General features: G+C 45.2%; 2 protein-coding genes across 3 annotated transcripts; one reads left to right on the top strand and one right to left on the bottom strand.

The window, feature by feature from the left end:
* Nucleotides 1-3,122: 3,122 nt before the first annotated feature.
* On the top strand, nt 3,123-6,064 carry LOC118086081 (ferritin heavy chain A-like). Its single transcript, XM_035117331.2, has 4 exons — nt 3,123-3,224; nt 4,042-4,188; nt 5,139-5,264; nt 5,851-6,064. The coding sequence occupies exons 1-4, from the start codon at nt 3,123-3,125 to the stop codon at nt 6,004-6,006; spliced, it is 531 nt and encodes a 176-aa protein (XP_034973222.1). The 3' UTR covers nt 6,007-6,064.
* On the bottom strand, nt 5,242-13,456 carry ZBTB8OS (zinc finger and BTB domain containing 8 opposite strand). Of its 2 annotated transcripts, none has more exons than XM_035117329.2 (7): nt 13,283-13,456; nt 12,491-12,515; nt 10,609-10,730; nt 9,614-9,696; nt 8,902-8,954; nt 8,247-8,283; nt 5,242-8,055 (listed from the first exon to the last, which is right to left on the bottom strand). In XM_035117329.2, the coding sequence occupies exons 1-7, from the start codon at nt 13,368-13,370 to the stop codon at nt 7,969-7,971; spliced, it is 495 nt and encodes a 164-aa protein (XP_034973220.1). In that variant the 5' UTR covers nt 13,371-13,456; the 3' UTR covers nt 5,242-7,968. The 2 variants fall into 2 exon arrangements, with proteins under 2 accessions (XP_034973220.1, XP_034973221.1); XM_035117330.2 differs by having other exon boundaries at nt 13,291-13,423.
* Nucleotides 13,457-14,206: the final 750 nt, after the last annotated feature.

Here is a 14,206-nt window from a genome sequence, read left to right as displayed (position 1 = left end):
TCAAAATCTTCAAAAAGCCAGTTTTTGTATGTCTTGCAAGCAGCAGATTCACTATTTTCAACTACAGAACCAAAACACACTGTGGCAATTCAAATGTTTCCTTGAAGTTCTTTGTGTTTGTGCATACCCATCTTTGCCCACCCATTTTTCAAACTGGATATTTTAAACCTGCACTATCACTAAATTTGAAACAGATACCAATGTTCTCTCAATTCATCTCACAGTGTGACCCTTTTAAATAAATCACTGTAATTGGTTCATTTACAGAAAGGAGTCTTGAGTCAAAGGGTGCTTCCACATGGGTGCCTGCTGCACGATGGGTGCTCCACATGCATTTATTTTTATTTTTTTGCAGCATCCACATGCTGACATCAAAATGCCAGCTATAGGCCTATTTTTTGCCGTTTAGTCGAGATTTACTCTTTCTAGGAAAAAATCAGGTAAGTTATTTTTTAAAACCCCACTGTTGCTAGTGCCACGTTTATGATATCTGAATAACCCATTTACAGCATTGCCTAGAAGCACCCTAAAGAAAGCATATCGAGTAAGCAACATGGTATTCCAGAATCAAGCTATAAGCAGGATGTGGGAAGCAGGTGAGTCTCCTGGACACACATATATTCCTCTTGAAATGCCGCTGCTGGGGGCTCTGATTCCTGTGCTGTATCGCAGGGAAGCTTCTATGGCGTTCTCAGGGATGCTTGCACCTACTCTCCAGGCAAGCTCCCTTGGCGCACTTGCAGGCAGCCCCGAACAGCTGATGTTGCAAGTGTGGAAGGGAGGAGAGGAGCTACGCGTGGACTGTTTGAACACTCCATTAATGATTTTATATACCTCACCTTTCAGCAACAGCACAGGAAAGGCGGCTTGCGCAGAAAGAAAAAGGTGCCGAATAAGAGATGAACGATGCAACCTCAAACCATGACCAAATGCACCTTGAAAAAACCAGTCAATGAAAAAAAATGCAGTTGAAACCTAACAAGCCGCAGTTGTAAACGCAAGTAGCTCAATCCAAGACTGAGCATTGAGGGGGGGGGGTGTTTCTCCTCCACCTCCTCTTTCTCCACACAGCTTTAAATCCAACCTACCCCGCAACGGTACTAGGGCAGGGATTGGCGGCTTGGACACTGGCGTCGTTTTCTCCGTAGCATCATCGGGGGAGGGGGATCGCGGGGGTCAGTAGGCGACGCTGAAGCGCAGCGGGGAGAGTGGACTATGTCTTAAAGGGGCGCGTTGCCCCTTTAAACGCTGCCCCTGAACCGTCTCTCCGACGCCCACATCCGCGTTGGGAGACCACCCCCCCCCCACGACCCACGAAGAAAGAACAATGCCCCCTGCTGCAAGCGATCGGCTCCTGTAAGGCTGGTGGGTGGGTGTCCTGGTTCCGGACATTTCTCTCCCACTCTCCTTCCGGGGACGGGGCTTTCCTGGGTGTCTTCCAGCCACTGACCAGTCCAAAACCAGCTGAGCTTCAGCGTCCCCGCGGCTCAGCCTCCCAGCCCGTGTCCCCCCAGGAAAGAATCGATCTCATTCGGAGCCCCTGGAGTTTGCGAACCCCCACGCACCGTTTCTCTTTCCTGCAAAAGGGACTCTCATTGGGTTTTTTGGTCGACGGCACCGGCGCCCTCGGAGGAGGCCCCGAGGGGAAGAGCAAAAGAGGATATTTCCCGCCAACTCCACCTGCCATTTGCCCCGTCGTGGCTGATTCTAGAGGACCCAGCTGTGTGGCTGGCAGCATCTAGTGTTGGTGATGGACCGGGACCATTGCCCAGCCACCTGGCCTCCCTCCCTCGCTCGCCCTTGAAAGAGGATCAACTACCGGTAATTCAACATCTACTAGCCATGATGGCTGCTGCCCATTGGGACCGGTAGGGCAGAAGGCAAGGAGCCCAACAGTAGGTGGCGCCAGAGCCAATGACAAGCAGAGCCAATTCATTCTACGGTAGTTTTGTCTCTCTCCTCCTCCTCCCTGCTGAGTTTTGCAAAGGCAAGTACTGTACAGTACTCAGACTAAGGAGGGGGAGGAAGCTGGCTGGCAGTGCCCCCCTCTGGACTAGTTGTAAATAATAAGGCAGTGAGGTGGGGTAGTGTCCCATAAGCCCCCTTGGACCAGCCTCCACTAGACTGTGTACCTCCAATGTCAGAGGCTTAACACTGCAAAATAGGTCATTCAGATATCACAAAGGTGGTCATGGGCCACTTTTTAAAAAACAAAGAAACAATTTTTTTATTTAGAGATGGAAAAAGCAACCATCGCCATCACTTAGCTCAAGTTTGCAACATAGTCCATACAAACAATGTCTGCATCAATTTAACACAAACACTTCAAAAACCAGACTATAATCTACAACATGTTGTCTATACTGTGGGGTGCCAATACAAAAACTCTCATCTGTAAGTCACATTACTGGCAAAAAACTGCCCCACATGCAATAGTACATGTCTCTGCAGTATTGATTTCTACAGCCACTGCAGGCACTACAATTCTCGAAGGGTTTGACTTTACCCCCAAAGGCACACTCCTCCATTGTTTCCAGAGAAAGGAGGATGCCAACAATATGGTTGTCCTGACTCATGGACTCTGGGGGGCCAGGTGGCTTTTCAGCTTCGTGGGAGGGGCTACCAGAAACTGGGTGGCAGGGACTTACCAAGCTGCTTCTGCTTCTCCTCTCCTCCCTTTGAAGGGCAAAATGGTTCTCCAGGAGGGCTTTCCCTGCTGTGTGGCTGGCGGCCAGAGGAGGCCAGGGCAAGGTCACCTGAGGAGGAGAACCAAGAAGGGCTTCCATGTGTGGTTGTTTGATGAATGCTGGTGATCAGCACCCTGGTGTATTGCTTTGCTGTTTCCCTGGCATCAGCCTACCTTCCCAGGTGTCATGGCAACCCTTGTGCCACCCTGCAGAGTCATGCTCTGCCTGCAGAAAGGTCATTAAAGATGCCAGTGACAGAGGACCTCTGTCTTCCCTGCTGAATGGTTTCTTCCTGTGTCCTGACCTTCTTGCTTTGAGCTGAAAGGCCAGCTATGGTGGCTGGTCAGTTACTGTGGATACTTTCAGGGTGCAGAGCTGGACCAGCCCTTTAAGAGGGAAGTATTCTACTTGCCAGTTTAGTGTCGAACAATAGATATGAATTCCCAGGTGCAGCAGAACTACCACGTGGACTGTGAGGCTGCTGTGAACCACATGGTCAACCTGGAGCTTCATGTCAGTTACGTCTATCTTTCCATGGTACCTGCTTGCTTTTTCATCTCTCTTGCGTTTTGAGGGAGCATCACCAGAGAGAAGCCCCTTTGCCTTGTGCATGTCAAATGACCTCATGTGTGCTGTTGCAGGGGGCTGAGAGTTGTGTCACCGACCCAAGTCTGTTTTAACTGAACATTTCATGCGGCTGGTGCCAAAAGCAACATTCAGCAGTGGCTGGTGCTTGGTGGGGTGGAAAGCAGGGAGGTCAGCAGCAGGTGGCGCTAGAGCAAATGTCAGGCAAAGCCAACAAACCCTAGACAGGGAGGGGGGGGTGTCCAGCAAGAGTTGGGGAATCTCCTCAACCCTGGTGTTGGCCCTGCCTGAAATCCAAACACTGTTTCTCCCATGAATCGTATTTGGAACTCCCAACGTTTTAAGCAAAGCTACTGTTGGTCCCCGGCATGGCAGTTAGTGTCCCCTATTTCCTGTCACTGGTCAGGTCAGAGTGTAAAGGCTGAGTCATTTTCCTGGGTTGCTTTAGCATAACAGCCTTGTTAACAACAACAGGTGCATCATAATAAAGACTGAACAGTTTTGCCAATATTGACATTGATTTATAATTCTTTAGATTTTAAGAGACCGGCTGGAATTGTCAGAAAATTCTAACACTTGCCAATGGAATGTTCTCAGTGAATGGTCAAATTTCATGCTCCCATGTTTTAGCAGCAAAGAACTAAGAAAGCCGCCAGGCACCTTTGCCTAAACCTGATCCACAGATGGTTGAAACAGCAGCTAAATTGCTGCATAGTCCGCTTAATTATTGACTGGACTTTTCTGTTCTTCTCCTCCTCCCTGACCTCAGTCCTACTACTTCAGCCGTGATGATGTTGCCCTCAAGCATGTAGCTACATTCTTGAAAGAGGAATCACTCAAGAAGAGGGGATATGCAGAGATGTTATTGAAATACCAGAACAAGCGAGGGGGGTGCATCGTTCTTCAAGACATTCAGGTGTGTGGTGTCTGCTTTCTTGATTAAAGTAGCCAGCGACTGGGGCAAACTAGTCCATTCCCTGTGGTGCCACTATCAGGGCATCTACCTCTGTTTGGTTTACCAGTTTCAGGATGTCTATCTATATGCTTGTATCTTTTATTTTGCCTTTTAAAATTAAAAAAGCCTTTTCACATGGAATAAAATACTTTAAAATACAATAAACTAAAACAATAGCAGCAAATTTCTTGTGCCTTGGAAAAAGGTGTAACAGCAGCTTGAAGCTGGAACCACTACTTAGAACCCATTCAAAATGAACATTAAAGACTCTAATCCACTAGGTCTATCCCAGGCATCCCCAAACTTCGGCCCTCCAGATGTTTTGGACTACAATTCCCATCATCCCTGACTACTGGTCCTGTTAGCTAGGGATCATGGGACTTGTAGGCCAAAACATCTAGAGAGCCGCAGTTTGGGGGTGCCTGGTCTATGCAGATGTTTCTGTGGGGCTGGGCAGGTTGTCTTGACTGATGGTCACATCTCAAATGGGAGATGGATGGATTCTATACGTAGTAGAAGGATGAGGAACTTATCTTGCCCTTGTCCTGGTTACAGACCACACCTGAGCACATACCACGAGTCTATTGCCAGGCCTGTTGCAGCGCACCAAAATATAGCTGTTTCTAAATGAGTGGCTACCAGCAACAGTGCCAACATCGCCCAATGAGATAAATGTTGATTTGATTCATTTATTATTCCTAGCAAGGCTAACAAAGGAGTTGGATTTATATTACAGATTAATCTGATTTCTTCAAAGACTGCTGACCAAAAGCAGAACACCTTGTCACAGCACCACCAAAGATGTAGGATGTCTATCTATATGCTTGTTGATACTCTCAAAGAACTCTGATAGGAAATTAGGGCAAGGCCTGTCTTGCTAACCTAATTCTTCCTCGGCCTCTCCTTAACAGAAGCCAGAGCAGGATGAGTGGCAGTCTAGCCTTGAAGCCTTCCAGAGTGCCCTAAGCCTGGAAGGAAAGGTGAACCAAGGTCTCCTGGACTTACACAAGCTGGCTCTGGAGAAGGAGGATCCTCATGTATGTCACCTGTGGTTAGTGAGCAAAATTAAAATAAATAAATGGGTAGACATTTGGGGAGAATGGAGGACCCTGAGAAGGCACTGAAAAGCTCATTCTAGTCACCTGGTGCCCTCTGGATTTTTGTAGTACAACTTCCTCCAGCCAGCATTGCCATGCGAGTCCGGGCTGATGGGAGTTGCAGCCCAAACCAACTGGAGGGCACCAGGTTGGGGAAGGCTACACTAGAATCTCTAAACAAAACATGCAGACCAGGAGTTGGCCCAACATTTAGAGACAGGTAGCCCCTTGGAAAGACTATTTCATATTCTCAAACATTGGCTTGAGCCAATGATAGCTCAGGCAGAAGCCTTTCCCAGCCACACTATGATAATACACAAGATCACTTTCATGTGATCTCACAGCGCTCGTCTTATCTAGTATCAAAGCCCTTGAGCATTCAAAATCTATTTTTTTCTGAGCTAGCAGATCCCAGGTGTGAGGATGATCTGGGCTGGGACTCACCACCAGTGACTGTTTCAAAAGAAAAAGGAAGCGCAAGCCCTGAGCAATTCTTCTCCCTCCCTTGCTTGCCTTCTCTGTGCAGCTGTGTCACTTTCTAAAGTCTGAGTTTTTGGAGGAACAAGTGAAGGCCATCAAGCAGTTGGCAGACCATCTATCTAACTTGAGGCGCCTGGGAGTGCCCCAGGATGGCTTGGGAGAGCACCTCTTTGACAAGCTCACCCTGGGGGCGTGCAGCTGAAATGGCAAAGGACATGCCCCAAATCAGCGGCTATTAGTTATACACGAAGCCTTTGCAATAAAACATGGATGTCAATTGAACCCAATCGGAAAGGGGTGTGAGTGTGTGATTTTTTTTGGGGGGGGGGGTAGTGGTGGTCTGTGGGACCTTGAAGATAATGTTGCAGCCCAGAGTGCTCCTGTTCAGGAGCCCAGCTAGCCATGTCACCATTATTTATTGTTATTATTTATTAAATTTGTATTCCACCCTACACCTGCAGGTCTAATGCAATAATATTGCCAACCAATAAAACTACTATAAGCACACAAGTATGAACACAAGTTTTGTAAAACGGATTTTATTTTTATGTTTTTTTAAAAGTTATTTTAAATTAAAACCAAGATTCTCCCTTTTCTGTCATTTACATAAATTGGAGTACCTACTCCAAGAAATACACCAATTACCTCACACAATTGTAGAGCTAAGTGGAGCACATCAAAACTGAAATCACACACAGATTAACACAGAGTACCACACTATCTACACCTCTTATGACGTCTTTTCTTATATGCAGCCATCATCAGCCTGATGCCCAGCAGCTGTTTTGAACTACAAGGCCTATCAGCCTAAGCCTGCAAGCTGAGACTGATGGGTGTTGATGAAGGCTGCCTTCTATAAATATTTTGTACCCTCTCCTAACAAAAAATGCTGGATTTGTATCATGGTGCAAAGGGATGGCCCGTTGTAAGACACCTGCCAACAAATATGCTCCTCTGCAAGCCCCGTGAAACAAATGCTGCTTACAAGAGACTGAGACCTGTTGCTTTAATCCCAAGGTGTGTGTGTTAAGTCTGCAATTCAAGTTGCATGTGCATGTTCATATAGATCAGGGGTTGTCAACCTGGTCCCTACCGCCCACTAGTGGGCGTTTCAGGATTCTAGGTGGGCGGTAGGGGGTTCTATGGCACAAGTTGAATCCTCCTTCCATAGAGCACTGGTGGGCGGTAAGAAAATTTTACCATCAAGAAAGATGCATTAGTGGGCAGTAGGTATAAAAAGGTTGACTACCCCTGATATAGATTGTCAAAAAGAAATGCTGCTCCTTGCAGGGGGGAGGGGGTCAAATATGTGTGTCTGCTGTTCCTTTCCTTTCCCCTTTCAGTGGAGACATAATAGCTCTGATCTTTAACTGTGGCTAAGGCATTGGGAGTGTGGCATCGCCTGCAAGACTCCCTTTCCCCCAGCATGCGTGAATTCCCTTCTCCATCCCATGGAGACAGTGCAGGTGGAGTAACTTGGTTCTCCAGCCCTGCCAACACAGCAGGTCACTGGCACTTACATAGAGGGGAGGGTTGAGGCATAGGGAGCTTGGATCCACTGCCATGTGCCACAACAGACCAATCTCCCTGCACCTTACCCTTAGGAAGCCAGCCAAGGGTACCTCTGTTAGGAAGCCAGCCAAGAAACAGTGCCTCACCAGTCACTACAGCTCTAACCTCCAGCTCTCACTGGAGGAAAGCAGCATTTTATGGTGGGTATTTTACAATGGGCTATAAATGACAAAAGAAGCAATAGAAGATGTAGTATTATTAAGACAGAAGACAGTGAATAGTCTTAAATCCCTGCATTTCCTGTCACTAAAGAATATTAGTCTCCCACCAGAATAGATAAGGAATTAGAATCCAGCATTTTAAAACCACATTATAGGCTGCAGTACCAGATCATGCTTGGGCTAGTAATCAACACATGCATACCATCTTTTCAATGCTTTCTGCTTGATGCATCAGCCTCAGTAACACGCCGGAGCTGGACATTCCTTGGGAGTCTTCTATTCAAGCTGCTACATCCAACTGGATGCTCCTCACCACTTTGGTTTATTTAGCCCTCTGCCGAGTCATTTCCAGGAGGACAAACACTTCGATTAGGATGTACAGCACTTTTGCCAGTTAAACCAGGGTGATGCAGTTTTTTGTGGCCCTTTGTTTAGATATCAATAATGACAAAGACCTCGGGCGTTTCATCCTCATGAATCTGCATTGCTGAATAGGTTATAGCTTTGACCTCTGTGCCCTGTGAGGGAAGAAAAAAGACAATTTGAGTTGGCCCAGAACAGGAGTCTAGGAGCTCAACTGCACAATGATAGGCAGAATCTCTGGTAGGTCTAAGAATACATGAATGGAAGGGGTAATTTGTTAGTTAAGCATGCTTTGTCTCTAGGCCCCTATTACTCGTGAAGGAAAACAACAACATTCATAACATACCTGGGGATGCTTGGGCAAAGAGAACTCTTCTCCCCACCTTAAAAAGGGGAAAGGATAATGATTATTATAAGGTAACTGAATGATGTCACAGTGTAGTAAACCCCTTTGGTTATTTTACGACAGACACATGGAACAATGATGGATGTTGAGGAAAATAGAAAGCCATTATGGCACCCCTAGCAGCCAGAATGATTTCCCACCCAAGAACCTAGAGAGCTATGGCATACAGGGCTCTCTACTCCAGTTCCCAAATGGTCCACACCCAGGAGGCAGTGCAGGGATCCACTGGAGGAACACTGTCCCACATGCTGAAGCGTGAATCAGGAATTAAGAGGGCCAAGACAGCTCCTGGCATCTTCAAATGCCTCTATTTCTTCTTCAGAACTAGGGATTAGTTTGAGCCATTACAGCAAAGCAACATTGCCAAAGCGGGAACATGCATTCTCTTTAAAGAAAGCAAACTTTTCGCTGTCCCCATCCAGGAAAGATCCTGGAGGAGTCCATGGTGAGAGTCAGTGGGGAACTAAAAAGGCTGCTGGCACATGCAAAAGGACACCTGGTACTCTCTATGGAAACTTTCACACAGAGCCAACATGTCTTGGCTCCCTGGCATTCCCATCAACATTTTTAAATGGCATGATTCCACTTAACTCACCCAATAGATCTTACTCTGAATCTTATTCGGTCAATGTGGAGCACTTTAACTTCCTACAAAATGAGGGAGGGGAACAAACATATATTCGTTGATTTCAGACAAGTTAAAACTTTCACATAGCTCTAGTAATAACTGAAAAAGGTACCAGGTATTTCAGTTCCTTGCAGAAGACTAAATCCCAACCATCTACACAACCTCAAGACATATGAAAAGCAATACATTTCAGAAGTCAAGAGGAGCTTCTCTTTCAGTCTGTATAACAATTTCTTTCTCCCCATTCCAGCATCTTCAACTTTTCTTACCGGTATAATCTAACTAGTTTTCCAAAGAATATCCTGAACCTCGATCTATAAACTGTAAGCACATTCCAGAGAAGTTCACCACCCGCTACTCTGAGGAACATCATTATCTCCCCTTTTCTGTTCTTGACTCTCAAGCCTGGAGAAGACTTCTGTGAGAGCTGAATGCTGTCTCCCTGCTTTATGATTACAGTTGGTGCTAATAAGGACAGTACAATAATGCTCCTCTTTAGATTTTTTCCTTAGCTCCTTAGTTTATTGATGCTACCTCAGAAATTAATATATTCAGACAGAATGGATTCAAAACCCTGGCAATACAACAACATGTGACCAAACTGTGACATTGTGCAGAACACATTCCAATAGTTGAGAAATATCTGAAGACCATAAGGAGGAAGAGAGCAAACACTCACCCTGGGAATGAAAAACTCATTGGCACTGAATTTATAAAGCCACTCATCCAGAAAGTGAAAGAGAAGAGACAGCATGTCATGGCCTGTTGGAGAGAAGCGGGGGGACATATTGGGAGCTTTAAGGTGCAGGACTCCCTCCAACCCAATATGTGTGGCAAGCCTTCCAAATGACAGGCAGATGTCAGTGCAGGCTCAAACTCCCACTCAATTCCCCTTGCACCACAGATCATGGCTCAGCAAGATCAGAGAGCCAACCCGCGTGGGGACCGATAGGACACCTCACGATACATGGACCGTATCTTTAGGCGTCAGGCAAAAATGTTTTTACTATAACCAGGACTTCAGCTTGGGCTGATTAAAATTCTATGTTTTTTTTAAATGTGTTTGTGGAAGGGGGTGGGTGTTATTGGTGTGCTTTTGTTTTTATTATGTATTTTGTGTTCTCATTTTCTATTATTATGCAGTGAACTGCCCTGGGATCTTCAGACGAAGGGTGGTACACAAATTTAATTAAAAAATTAAAATGTCATGGTTTCTTGTTGCTCTACTTGCCTCTTAGACTGAATATCAGCTGGATAGCTCAGTTAGTTACAGCATGGTGCTGATAATGCCAAGGCTGCAGGTTTGATCCCTGTAAGGGACAGGTGCATATTCTTGCATTGCAGGGGAGTTGGACTAAATGGCCCTGAGAGTCCCTTCCAACTCTATGATTCTATAATTCAAATTCTATGATTTTATGCTGAACTTTCTGTTTGCCTGTTTCCTGCTTGCAAAAGCATCACCATTTATACTTACAGGCCTGCTATGCTAAGTTTAAGCAGTCCTATTTCAGTGAATCCTGAATAAGCACAGGCCTCAAACTATAGGGTGTTACTCTGTTATAAATGTGTTTGGGAAACAGCAAATGGCAGTTATGCTGGCAAAATAGTAAAGACAATCATTTGCCACTGTGTTTATTAATCTGAACTGCTGTAGTTCTCAAAGCATCACCTTACCCTCTGCTTCCACCTCTACTGTGTCCAGAGGTTCAACCGTCTCCGTATCAGTCATGTACCCAAACATGGCCATGGCGCATTGTTCAAATGCTTCTTCCAAGGTATCTCCCCAGGCATGCAACCTAAACACACACACACATTACAGGGCAGTAGTTATAAGCAAAAGATGGGAATGTACAAGGGAGAAACTTGCAAGTGTGCATGCACACAAAAGCTCATACCAATAACAAACTAAGTTGGTCTCTAAGGTGCTACTGGAAGGAATTTTTTTTATTTTGTTTCCACTTCTAACAAGTTCACTATTTGCAGTTTAAGAATTGTCCATTCTTAGGATCCACATATAGTAGTCGCCCTTGAAAACTCTGTACTTGGACTTTATTAATTCCTAGCTTCATCCTCTGCACAACGAGGAACTTCCTTTGTGGGTGGAAAATAGAGCAGCAGGAACATCCAGCACACAAAAGAAGGTGTGCAGCACCAACCCCCGCTTCCCCATATTTGTTGCTGTTGGAGCTTTCAAGAATTGTGCTAAAATATGAGCATTGTGGGAATGGGGGGCCTGAGAGGTAATCTGCTGCAGACTCTAAGAAATCTGGTTGCCATTTTTGCACTTGGCACTTTTTTGGGTATTTTTTCTTCTTACCATAGAGTGATAGCAAAAATCCAAAACAGCCTTGTGCTGAAATACAGAAGCCATAGAAAACAAAACAAGAAAACGTAACAACAAAACTCTAGGCATGCATCTCATTTAGAGGAGTTATAGATGGCACATTACCCAACCTACTTCACTATGTAGCAGACAAGAACTGTAAAGAGGTAACACCACACACACACAAAAGACCTCATGAGTTAATTATATATGTTGCCATCCTTCCCAGCTCTTGGCACTTTTGATGAACTGGATGTTGGTTATATTATTATATGGAAAGGCAATATACAAATTGAAATGACAATGCTGTTCCCCCATTGAAATCCATGAGGCTTTTGGGGTTTTCTCATATAACCCCATCTATTGGGATAATGCCAGATACCTTTGAAGAAAAGCTGTTGATCCAAGACAGGGGTCTCCATACTAAGGCCCGGGGGCCGGATGCGGCCCAATCACCTTCTCAATCCGGCCCGCAGACGGTCCGGGAATCAGCATGTTTTTACATGAGTAAAATGTGTCCTTTTATTTAAAATGCATCTCTGGGTTATTTGTGGGGCCTGCCTGGTGTTTTTACATGAGTAGAATGTCCTTTTATTTAAAATGCATCTCTGGGTTATTCATGGGGCCTGCCTGGTGTTTTTACATGAGTAAAATGTGTCCTTATATTTAAAATGCATCTCTGGGTTATTTGTGGGGCATAGGAATTCATTCATATTTTTTTTCAAAATATAGTCCGGCCCCCCACAAGGTCTGAGGGACAGTGGACCGGCCCCCTGCTGAAAATGATTGCTGACCCCTGATCCAAGAGGTAGTGTGTCTGATTTGCACAGAAAAGGTCCAGATTTCATTCCTGGCATCTCTTGGGAAAGCCAGGAAAAGTCTTTCTCCGAAACCCTGGAAAGCTGCTGCCAGTCAATGATCGCAGATGCCCCTGAGCTTAATGGACCCAGAATCTGACTCAGCAGAGGACAGCTAACCCTGTTCCATGTACCTAGGCAGATTTGATCTAAGCAGCACGCTTGCGCTTGTGTATGCAGAAAAGGTCAGATGTGCTATCATCAGCAATGGGGAGAATAGCTGGTGAAATATGGTATTAGCAGGGTGGGAAAGTACATGCATTATGCAACTGAGGAATATTTCACCCTTAAAAGACTACGTATTTGGGTCATTTTGCTTTTTGTATTGCCTTCTCATTGTCTCTGTTAGATTGTAAGCTTATAAATAAATACTTACTGCACATCAGCAGTATGATCCAGATCTAAATAGGGATTAAAAATATGAAAAAATATGAAGCTACCTGGGGCAACTTAAAATAATTTATTCAATTAAAATAAGAAAAAGAAAACAGATCTAAAAGACCAAGGTAGGGAGAATAAGCAGTCTGAACAAAAATATTCCAAACATAGTAAATTCATTTTATAATACACGCGCAGCTTAACAACAGGTCGCAAGAAGCTGACGCTTCTAGAATGAGGACAGGGGGTGTAGCAGGTTCGTGTCACCAAAAAGGAAGTTAAGACAAAGTGAACTGCACAGAAGTATATAAGTCCCCCCACAGCAAGCAGTCTCAGGTTTTATTTTCGAGAGCAAAACTTCGCCTTGTCTGCCAAGTTTCAACACGCTCTCCTAGCCTGGGGAACAGCAACGCTTTACAGGAGGGCAAAACTTTCAGCATACTGGACAAACCCCAAAGTGACAGTCTGGGTCCAAATAAATAGCATTGCCTTGCTAAAGATTTTGGTTTATTTTCTCCCAGACGCAACACAGCTACGTTGTTTATGGGTGTGCGGAGCCAACGCTGTTGCTCCAATCCGCCGTCCCCACCCCTCTCTCCCGGGCGCAATACAAGAAGGATCCCACCCAACAATGCCCTGCAGCCTGTACCCAGCACCCTCTTCCACGCCCCCGGTTCAAGATGTCCAGGCACCCGGCTTGGGAAAACTCTTGAGCTGAGCCCAGCGCTGCATTTCCACCAAAGAACTAAAAATCCACGCACAGACTGAGACCGCTCAGGAATACACTCACATTCATACTTCTTATTGAGAGGCGGGTACTTCGTCTTAACGATTTTCTGGTCCTCTGTCAAGTTGTAGTCCCGGTAGTTATCTGCCATGGCTTGCTGCTTTTGCCATGCAAAATTCAATTCACTTCCTCCTCCTAGGAGAGAACAGGCGAAAGATGGCCTCCTTCCTGCTTAAAGCATGTCAGCCGCAGCCAAGCCCGCATTTAAAGGAACAGTTCACTTCATTATAGATCTATCTGTATCATATTTGTGTATATGTAGCCATGCTGCTTTATTAGTACTTCCCCCTCCCCTGAAAAGCGGCAATTTGAAATCTTGTGCTTTTAATTCTTAGACCTACACATCGACCTGGCAAAAAGACAATTAAACAAGATGCTCCCTTTTCCTGAGCTATACTTGCTGTTTTTAAACGAAACATTCAAAGCAGGGCTCCTGTGCATCCTTCAACAGCTGATACCTGTCAAGCAGAAATTCATTAGGAGCAGCTTTTCCATGCCAGGGCAAGGTCAAGGAAAGCTTCACCTGCCGGATATCTGCCTGGCCTTATACAGCTGCAAAAAGCACAAGAGTGGCCTAAGAAGAAGATAGTTGACAATCCTTTGGTTCTTTTTTTTATTGCTAGTGTAGTAATGGTGCCATAATTTTAAGGTTGGCATGTGTATATTTATTTTATTCAGTATGCTTTCATTTCACCCTCCCAGAACCATAGAGTGTACAGGATTCTTCCCTTCACAACCCGGTTAAAGTATCACCATTGTAAAGTAGGCAAGGCTGAGTGATGGGGAATGGCACACCATCACTGAAAGTGAATTTGGACCTGGGTATCATCAGTCCTCGTTTGACACTAACTGCTGGAACAAAGCAGTGCACAATGGATGGTCACTCTTTTTTTTAATAAATAAAAATGTACTAAGAAATATGCTACA

Source organism: Zootoca vivipara, chromosome 6 (genome assembly GCF_963506605.1).
Source record: "Zootoca vivipara chromosome 6, rZooViv1.1, whole genome shotgun sequence".
Taxonomy (NCBI): domain Eukaryota; kingdom Metazoa; phylum Chordata; class Lepidosauria; order Squamata; family Lacertidae; genus Zootoca; species Zootoca vivipara.
This window is presented reverse-complemented; position numbering and strand designations above follow the sequence as displayed.